At 48.4% G+C, this 10145-nt stretch overlaps 1 protein-coding gene across 1 annotated transcript; it reads left to right on the top strand.

Moving 5' to 3' along the window:
• The first annotated feature begins 2621 nt into the window (after positions 1-2621).
• LOC144285606 (cytochrome P450 2A13) lies at positions 2622-9772 on the top strand. The gene is made up of 9 exons (XM_077850883.1): positions 2622-2846; positions 3115-3277; positions 4086-4235; positions 4464-4624; positions 5796-5972; positions 6463-6604; positions 7012-7199; positions 7827-7968; positions 8515-9772. The coding sequence occupies exons 1-9, from the start codon at positions 2667-2669 to the stop codon at positions 8694-8696; spliced, it is 1485 nt and encodes a 494-aa protein (XP_077707009.1). The 5' UTR covers positions 2622-2666; the 3' UTR covers positions 8697-9772.
• Positions 9773-10145: the final 373 nt, after the last annotated feature.

Genomic DNA, 10145 nt, shown 5'->3' with positions numbered 1-10145 from the left:
CCACACACTGGCTCTTCACAATTAGTGCTCACCAAAGGATAGTGCCCTATTGTTAAGGAAGAAGGTCACTGAGGAAGGACAGCAAGGCCACCATGTGTTCTCACTCCCACCCTCAGTCTCCAGGGCTTGGCTCTCTCCCCACTCAGTTTTCCCAAACCTCTCCCACTGTGGGTCCCTCTGTGTGCCTCCAGCAGCCCTGCCGAATCTGCAATCACCCCAAAGGGACCTCACACGCCCTCCCCCTCCACCTTCTCTTCTCAGGTACTCCCTTTCCACTGGCGGGGGAAACCCAGCCCCAGAAAGGGGAGTAAGCATGCAGAGGAGACACAGGAGCCCCTGCCCACCCTCTGTTGTCTCTCCTCAGTATCTCACATACGAAATCGGGAACACTAGTAACCCCACTACTAACAACAACAATGGGAATGATGATCCTAGTGAGCTCCCCAGGGACCTGGGTAGAACCAGTGAGGCTTTCTGTAAATTACACCCCTTGAGACACTTGGGACTTTTGGGCACCGTACTGGTGGATGTCATTACTATTTCCAAGTCTTGCCCAGTCCCTCTGCCACTCAGACCACAAGTTACTCTTCTTTGCTAAGGGAAGTTCCACTTAAATGTGGCTCTGGACTTCTACCTCTTTCCCAATCACAGAGAGGCAGGGACACTGATCCTGACCTTGCTTTGATGTCCCTGTGGGGATTCTCTGTTCAAAGCAATGGCAGGGCAAAGCCTGGGGCAAGTGCTACTCTTTGATCCTGCTGGACTCCCATATACTCCTCCCAGGAACCCTATCACAGCCAGGGGTCCTCCCTCATCACAAGACCCTCAAATCCACTCCCTGGGATCTCTCAGTCCAAGACTTTTTAAATTTTTATTTTTAATTTATTATTTCATTTTTAAAAAAATATATTATTTATTTACTCATGAGAGACAGAGACAAGGCAGAGGAAGAAGCAGTCAGGGAGGGCAGCCCCGGTGGCGCAGCGGTTTGGCGCCGTCTGCAGCCTGGGGTGTGATCCTGGAGACCCAGGATCGAGTCCTGCATCGGGCTCCCTGCGTGGAGCCTGCTTCTCCCTCTGCCTGTGTCTCTGCCCCTCTCTCTGTGTCTATGAATAAATAAATAAAATCTTAAAAAAAAAAAAGAAGCAGTTAGGGAGCCTGATGCGGGACTTGAAATCAGGACCCCGGGATCATACCTGAACCAAAGGCAGATGCTCAACCACCAAACCACCCAGTCTCTCCTACCTTTTTTATTTTTTAAGTAAGTTCTACACCCAGCCTGGAGTTCAGCGCAGGGCTTGAATTCACAACTCTGAGATTAAGAGCTAAGCTGAGATCAAGTGTCCGATGCTTCACTGACTAGCCACCCAGGCACCTGATCTCCTCCTAAGATCTTTAAACATGTATCCCTCCTTACCAAAACCCCCAAATCTATATCTACAGACACACAGGCTGTCCCATTTGAACACTCTTTAAAAAAAAAAAAGATTTTATTTTATTTATTCATAAGAGACACACAGAGAGAGAGAGACAGAGCCACAGAGGAGAAGCAGGCTCCATGCAGGAAGCCTGATGTGGGACTCGATCCCAGGACTCTAGGATCACACCCTGGCCTAAAGGCAGGTGCCAAACCGCTAAGCCACCCAGGGATTCCCTCAACACTCTTTTTAATCTAACTTTCCTTCTTTTTTCTTTTTTCTTTCCTCTTTCTTTCTTTCTTTCTTTCTTTCTTTCTTTCTTTCTTTCTTTCTTTCTCTTTCTTTCTTTCTTTCTTTCTTTCTTTCTCTTTCTCATCTTTCTTTTTCTTTCTTTCTTTCTTTCTTTCTTTCTTTCTTTCTTTCTTTCTTTCTCTTTCTCATCTTTCTTTCTCTTTCTTTCTCTTTCTTTCTTTCTTTCTTTCTCTTTCTCATCTTTCTTTCTTTCTTTCTTTCTTTCTTTCTTTCTTTCTTTCTTTCCTTTTTCTTTTTTCTTTTTTTTAGAGAGAGAGTGAGGGAGTGCTTAGCTGGGGTAGGGGAGGAGGAGGGGCAGAGGGAGAATGGAGAGAGGGTAGGGGGAGGGGCAGAAGGAGAGGAGGGGCAGAGGGAGAAGGAGAGAGATAATCTTAAGCAGCCTCCCCAACCAGTCCAGTCCAGCTCAGAGCCTGATGCTGGGCTTATCTAATGATCCTGAGATCATTACCTGAGCTGAAATCAAGAGTTGAATGCCTAACTGACTGAGCCACCCAGGTGTTCTCTCTTCCAACACTCTTAAACCCATATCTCTGGATTCTTTTTTCTGGAGACCTCAAATTATACAATGTTAGGGTCCCTTCTCTGAGACTGAATATTCAAACCTCAGGGTGCTCCACATCCAAGTATTCTAAACTCTTCAGTTCTGGAATTTGTCTACTGCTTCACTCAATTCTACCGCCCTGGGGTGGGCCCTCCTGAGGGACAACACACTCTGTCTTGGGGCCTAATCCCTGTTAATCTCCCTGGAGTCCCCTCCTCCTGCCTTGTTGGCTGTGTGCCAAGCTCAGCAGTGAGCCCAGAGTGTCTGTGTGTGGGTGTAGCTGGAAAGCTGAAATGGCACAATTATATAATCGGCACCAAACTCCGCCTTTCCTAGGTGGTATAAAGGTAAACCACCCCAGCCAGCACCATCTGACTGTCTCTCTCAGTGCCACCATGTTGGCCTCAGGGCTTCTTCTGGTGGCTTTGCTGGCCTGCCTGACAATAATTGTCTTGATGTCTGTCTGGAAGCAGAGGAAACTGGGGGGGAAGCTCCCTCCAGGACCCACCCCACTGCCCTTCATCGGAAATTACCTGCAGCTGAACACAGAGCAGATGTACAACTCTCTCATGAAGGTGTCAGGAGGCAGGGAATGGGTGGAATGGGGTAGCGTTGGGGACCTGCCTAAAGGAGCTGGGACTTTGTGGCAGGGGACGGGAAAGGTTGGACAGAGTCTTAAGAAAGTGGAAATGCGCAGATTGGGCATAAGAAAGAGCAGATCTTGGGATGTCCAGTCCCTTGAGTATCAGAACCTGGGGGAAATGCATGCAGTAGGTGAGGACTGCTCTCAGGGCCAGGTCCCAGTGGGGGGCCGCAGCCTCTAAGCACTCCCACGTCCATCAGATCAGCGAGCGCTATGGCCCGGTGTTCACCATCCATCTGGGGCCCCGGCCTGTCGTGGTGCTGTGTGGACACGAGGCGGTGAAGGAGGCTCTGGTGGACCAGGCGGAGGAATTCAGCGGGCGAGGCGAGCAGGCCACATTTGACTGGCTCTTCAAAGGCTATGGTGAGGAGGCTCTGGGTGGGGGGCACATGGTCAGGCATGCTTGATGCCTCAGTTTCTCCAGTTTTTCTCCTGACTCATTTGCCCAAGGCTATGGTGGGGTTCTACCCCTGCTCCCTCTGTCCTGTCCTTGGTTATTGTGGTCTTTCTCTGGTCTTCTCTAGCTTGACTCAAGGGTCTATGTCTCTATTCCCCCAGCTTCTCGGCCCACCTCCCTGTTCTCTCTCACGGATGCCTCTTCTTCTCCCGGGTCTGGGAGGAGCTCTTGGGATTTCTGCTTTGGAACTCAGTCCTCCACCTCTGTGTCCTTCTTTCTCCTTCCCAGCTTCGATATTTCCCCTTGCTTCTGCCTCCCTCTGTCTGCCTCTTGGTTCTTGGTGTGAGAATCTCACCTTGTTTCTGCTTCACATCCCATGCTTCTATCTCTGGAAACAGCTTCTCCTCTCTCCAGACCCTCTCTGTTCTTGCTCTGTCTTCTCCCCTTTCTCTGGCTCAGCGTTAGAATCCTTAATGATTTTTACTGTTACTTCCCAGATCCCCAGGAATATCAGATTCCTCCTCCCACCCCATCGCTTTGTGTTTATGTGTCTCTGTATCTCGTTTTCTCTGAGCATCTGACTTGTCTCTCTCCTTCCAATTCTTTTTTTCCAACCCAGTCTCTGTTTCAGTATTGCTCTGACCTTGAGTTGTATCTCTCTTCGTCTCCCCTACAACCCATCCTTCCCCACCTCCTGCTCTCTGCCCACCTCTGTCCACCTCTGTCCCCCATCTCCCCCCCTCACCTCCTGGCACCCCCATGCTCCCTCCTCAGGCGTGGCGTTCAGCAATGGGGAGCGGGCCAAGCAGCTCAGGCGCTTCTCCATCACCACACTGCGGGACTTTGGAGTGGGAAAGCGCGGCATTGAAGAGCGCATTCAGGAGGAGGCAGGCTTCCTCATTGAGGCCCTCCGGGGCACACGAGGTGAGTGAGCAGGAGGGAGAGAGAAGGAGGGCTACACTCACACAGACATGAGCTTTCTCCTCCAGGAAGGGGACTGGATTGGAAGAAGGGATCCAGGCTCTGGGATCCTGTGCTAGAAGTTTGGCTCCTCACTCCAGGGCCCTCCCCCAATTCTCAGGCTGGCATCAGACCACCCAGTTGATGCTTTCCCAAACTGCTGTCTCTCCCCACCCCCAACCCATTCCCCAGGTGCCTTCATCGATCCCACCTTCTTCCTGAGCCGAACAGTGTCCAATGTCATCAGCTCCATTGTTTTTGGGGATCGCTTTGACTATGAGGACAAAGAGTTCCTGTCACTGCTGCGTATGATGCTGGGGAGCTTCCAGTTCACAGCTACATCTATGGGGCAGGTAACCGATCTCAATCTGGCTCTACAACACTACCATTGCCAAATGCTCCCCCACGTGGAAAACAGCTGCTCCAAACTGCATCCTCCTCTAGACAGGGTTCCGTCAAAGCCATCTTTGACAGTGGAATAGTTACACCAGAATACCCAGTTTTCAAGGACACTTGGACATCTCAACAGATGCTCCCCCCACCAAAAAAACCCAAAACTGAAACCAAACAAAGAACAGTCTGCAGGCAAGATACACGTTATCAGCCCAGCCATACTGCCTGGGCATGTGTTCCTATCCCAACTTACCTACTGGCTCCCTTATAAGATAGTCCATTTTTCTATCTTAATATCTTAACACCTGAACAAGTGACCACCTCAGCCCACCTCCCGAATACATGAACACCTGGTGTTCTAAAACACAGCCCACCAAAATCATTTGGTATTTACACAGGTCCCACACCAGCCCACTTGGCTACCTAGATAAGTGTCCCTACAGAGCCCCTTGAAACACCTGAACATCTGGACAGGTGCCCCAGCTAAGAAGATCCCAACACATCTAAACACTGGATAGATGGTTCCTCAAACACCCAAATCGTGTCCCCTAACCCAGCTGACTCACAGAAGTGCCCCCCCATCAGCCCCTGTGAATATCTGAAATACATGAACTACCCCACCTCATCACTTGCATACCTGCCCCCACTTTAATACCTCAACACCTGTACAGAAGCCACCATTCCATATCCCCTAAATATCTGGATAGTTAAAAAAAAAAATATCTGGATAGTTGTCTCCAACTGAGCCTACTTGATACCTAAAGACCTAAATAGGTGACCTCCCCTGCCCATATCAGTCAGAAATAAAAAATAGGCACCTGAATAGTCGTCTCCCAATTCAACCTCACCTGAATATATGAATACCTAGATGTGTTCTCCAATCCAACCTCACCTGAATACCTGGAACCTGGATGTGTGTCCCAATCCTTCTCACTTATATTCTGAGACAGGAGCCTCACACTTAACTCACGTGAAAACTTAGATATCTCCTCCCATCAAGCCCCGTATAAATAAAAGTCACCTGGACAGGTGCCTTTAATCCAGTGCCTTCCTTGCCCCAAGAAAGGTCCTGCTCCCATCAGGACCTACCCACTGACAGCTTCCCATCCCTTCTTCTCTCCCCATCCTCAGCTCTATGAGATGTTTTACTCAGTGATGAAACACCTGCCAGGGCCACAGCAACAGGCATTTAAGGAGCTGCAGGGTCTGGAAGACTTCATAACCAAGAAAGTGGAGCAGAACCAACGCACACTGGATCCCAACTCCCCTCGAGACTTCATTGACTCCTTCCTTATCCGCATGCAGGAGGTACAACCCAGCAGCATTCCTCTTTTGCGGACAGCCTGCAAAGCCAGGCAGAGGGAAACCAGGCTGGGATGGGGAGAGCAGAGGCCCATTCTTATCATCCCCCTGATAACATCCTCACCATCCCAAGTGTAATAACCCTGGCTGCTCCATCTATGAGCACTTGCCCATGGTTAGGACCTGCATGTGAACCATTAAGCAACACTTGTGTACCGTGTGCTTGCTGTCTGCATCCCTCTCCTTCTAAATATTCCTTACCATAAAATTGTGACGCCGGGGCTGATGAGTAAAGGACAGATAGGCAGCCAGGTAAAGAGTGTGGAAGGGTGTTTTGGGCAGAGCCAGCAGCCTGAACAAAGCCCTGGCTGGACTGAGGTCTTCTCCCCACCTCTGGTCTGGATCTAAGAGAGGTGGGTCCACACGGAAAGATCCTGGAAGGGCTCTGAGAGCCCTGAAGGGAGTGGGTCTGGCCTGAAGCCGTCTCTACCTGCAGGAGCAGAACAACCCCAACACGGAGTTTCACTTGAAGAACCTGGTGTTGACCACACTGAACCTCTTCTTTGCGGGCACTGAGACAGTCAGTACAACCCTGCGGTATGGCTTCCTGCTGCTCATGAAGCACCCAGATGTGGAGGGTAAGCCAGGGAAGGGGGGCAGGCAGTGAAACAGTGGCCACAGATCCCAACACTTCCTCTGAGTCCACTGTAATGTCCCCACCTTTCCCAGGGCCCAGGACCCTAGGGATGCCCTGTTATCCAGCTATAGGTGATATTCTGCTGATAAGCATCAGCTGAGTTTCACTCGCTGTGAAAATGTTGAAAATACCTGAACTGACTGGCAGATAGTTCCTGTGCCGAGCCAACTGTATGTGAGACCACATACAGCTTGAGACCAGGTGAATAGGATGCTTCACCAACAATGTTTATGGCCAAGATCTGTTTGAATGGTCTACATCCATGTTACAGATAGATATACATATTTGGACTATCATCCCCACCCTGAGACCCCCAGATACCTAAACACTTTCCCCCTCCTCCCACAGCCAAAGTCCATGAGGAGATTGATCGGGTGATTGGCAAGAACCGTCAGCCCAAGTTTGAGGACAGGGCCAAGATGCCCTACACAGAGGCAGTGATCCATGAGATCCAAAGATTTGGAGACATGATCCCCATGGGCCTGGCCCGCAGAGTCATCAAGGACACCAAGTTTCGGGAGTTTCTCCTCCCCAAGGTACTTTCCTGTCTGGCCTACAGGGACCTCCAGCCTGCTCCTTGTGACCTAGCATCTCCCATTCCCCTTAGAAGCTTCCCAGCCCCTGTCCCACTGTCTCAATCAAACACTCCCCCAACCACCATTTATTTCCCTTCAACCCACCCACTCAGAGATTCTTGAATCCTTTATGTTCCCCAGAGCTCCTGCCACAGGGCATATGAGCCCCATGTCCTCAAAATTTCTCTTTTAAAAGACATGAACCTCATTTCTAGACCTCCTCTCTCAAGGGCATGAATCTCATGTCCTCCAGACATCTCACCTAGAGAGGCACAAACTTGATATCTCTCAAACTTCCTGTCTCTGGGAGCATGAACCCATATCCTTTCAACTTTCTGCCTTGGAAGACATGAGCTCCACATCCCCCATACTTTCTGTCCTAAGAGACACAGAATCTGTGCTTTTCAAACTTCTCTTGTCAGGAGACACGAACCCCATGTCTGCCAAGCTTCCTTCTAAGCACCCACATTCCCACACCTCCCATTTCTCATCACCTAGGGCACTCCAATTGTCCCTCCAACCTCCATGCACTTTCAGCACACAATACCCCCACTCTACCTTATCAGATCCCTCTCTCCTCCTCACCAGGGCACCGAAGTGTTCCCTATGCTGGGCTCTGTGCTGAGAGATGCCAAGTTCTTCTCCAACCCCCAAGACTTCCACCCTCAGCACTTCCTGGATGAGAAGGGGCAGTTTAAGAAGAGTGATGCTTTTGTGCCCTTCTCCATTGGTAAGAGACCACTGTCTGCTGCCAAGCCACTGCTCCCACCAACAGGGCCTCCTTCATCCCAGCTCCCTCTCTAAGGTGTAGCCTGGTGTCTTTCTCCAGCTTGGAAGTCCCTCTCATGCTCTACCTTGCAGCCCATAAGCTGCAACCACCATAACTGCTTGAGCTCAAGTAAAAGGATAGAGGTGATCATACCCGTTTCAGAGAAGCAGAAAAATCAAAGCCCTTAGTGAATCAGAGATTTGTCCAGAGTCATTTACATTCTTCTTTAGGTTCCTTGGGAGGAGATGAGAGCCCAGCAGCCATATCTGAGTGTATACTTGGAGGGAAGGGGCATCTAAATTTCCCATTGCTACAGACTGCTAGCTCACCCTATCTCCTGTGCAAGGGAAACTGATGCTCAGAGAGGATTAGAGATGTCTCTGAAAGTCTCTCAGGCCACGATATTGCAGCACCTCCTCCCTGGGTAATGCAGCTGGGGATGGACAGTGGGGCAAGAAGGCAGTGAGAGCAGGCCTTACCTCCAGCTCTCCCATTCTGTGTCTTCAGGAAAGCGATACTGTTTTGGAGAAGGCCTGGCTAGGATGGAGCTCTTTCTCTTCCTCACCACCATCTTGCAGAACTTCCACTTCAAGTCCCCGCAGCTGCCTCAAGACATCGATGTGTCCCCCAAACATGTGGGTTTTGCGACCATCCCACGAAATTACACCATGAGCTTCCAGCCCCGCTGAACAAGGGCTGTGCAAGGACCGGGGTATGGGGAGAAGCTAAGGGGAGTGGGGAACAGGGGTGTAGCTACTGGGGGGCTGCAGGGGTGGGGCTAGTAGGAGGGAGGTGGCTTTTGGAGAATTATAGGGCAGGGTGAATAGGAGAGGTAGAGGAAAGGAATTGACTCCATCTATTGATCTTGTTAGAGATGGATCCTTAAGAGGTGGGGTAAGAGGAAGGGAAACTTTATACTATACTGTTGATAATAATAATGCGTATTATTTATTGAATCAAACTCTGTGTTAGTTCTGTGCTAAAAGGTCACACTCTTACATCACTTAATGCTCACAAACCCATCTGCCAGTGTTCATGCCCATTTTACAAGTGACAAAACTTAACTGATTCCCAAGGAATCTACAGCAAGAACGAAAAATTCTTTTAATAAATGAGTTTAGTAAGGTCACTAAGCACATAAAAGTCTTTTTCTGTTGTTGTTTTTCTGTATATTTTAGGACATAAAAATTACACAATAACACGTATAGTCACTGAAATACTTAAGTATAAATCTGACAACACATGTGCCAAGCCTGTACGGCGAAAACTACAAAATACCGATGAAGGAAATAAAATATTTTTTAAATAAAAAGAGATACCATGTTCATTGATTGGCAGATAAGTACAGTAAAGAAGAAAGAAGAAAACTGATGTATAGGTGTAACATAATTACCATAGAAATGACAGCAAGATTTTTTTGGTATGGATTTAGACATTTATTTGAAAATTTATATGGAAAGGGCAGCCCTGGTTGCCCAGTGGTTTAGCGCTGCCTTCCCCCCACCCGCGGTGTGATCCTGGAGACCCCGGATGGAGTCCCACATTGGGCTTCCTGCATGGAGCCTGCTTCTCCCTTTGCCTGTGTCTCTGCCTCTCTCTCTCTCTCTCTGTCTGTCTGTCATGAATAAATAAATAAAATCTTTAAAAATATTATATGGAAAGGCAAAGGAAGAGAGCTAAAACAATTTTAAAGAAGGATGAAGTGGAGAATCACACTTTCCAATTTGTTCCCTTGGGAATCAATAAAAGCTCTGTTTAGAGATAAGTTTGTAGCCTTATATTTTCATATTGGAGAAGAAGGAAGTTTAAAAATTAATGTACTAAGTGTCCATCTTTAAAAGTTAGGAAAAGAACAATACAGAAAACTCAAAGATAGTGTAAGGAAGGAGACAATAAATATTAATGCAGAAGTTAATGGAAAAAACTTTTAGGTTGTTATGAAGAGTATGGATTCAATATCTATTGTCAACTTGGCTACACTACAGATTCCCTTCTTTTATTTTGATATAGTTACAGACTCATAAGAAGTTGTAAAAAAAAAAAAAGTACAGGGAAGTTCTTTGTATTGTTTCTCCAGCTTCCCCCAATGGCAACATTTTGCATAACTATAGTACAATATCAAAAGCCAGGAAATTGAT

This window comes from Canis aureus, chromosome 1 (genome assembly GCF_053574225.1).
Source record: "Canis aureus isolate CA01 chromosome 1, VMU_Caureus_v.1.0, whole genome shotgun sequence".
NCBI lineage: Eukaryota > Metazoa > Chordata > Mammalia > Carnivora > Canidae > Canis > Canis aureus.
Note: the sequence above shows the minus strand (reverse complement) of the source record. Positions and strands in the feature narration are given on the sequence as shown.

Excerpts from the sequence above, each read along its gene's own strand:
- LOC144285606 (XM_077850883.1), top strand. The coding sequence starts at position 2,667 with ATGTTGGCCTCAGGGCTTCTTCTGGTGGCTTTGCTGGCCTGCCTGACA. Across the intron at positions 4,236-4,463 it reads GGCCCTCCGGGGCACACGAG|GTGCCTTCATCGATCCCACC; the intron begins GTGAGTGAGCAG and ends CCCATTCCCCAG. Across the intron at positions 7,200-7,826 it reads GGGAGTTTCTCCTCCCCAAG|GGCACCGAAGTGTTCCCTAT; the intron begins GTACTTTCCTGT and ends CCTCCTCACCAG.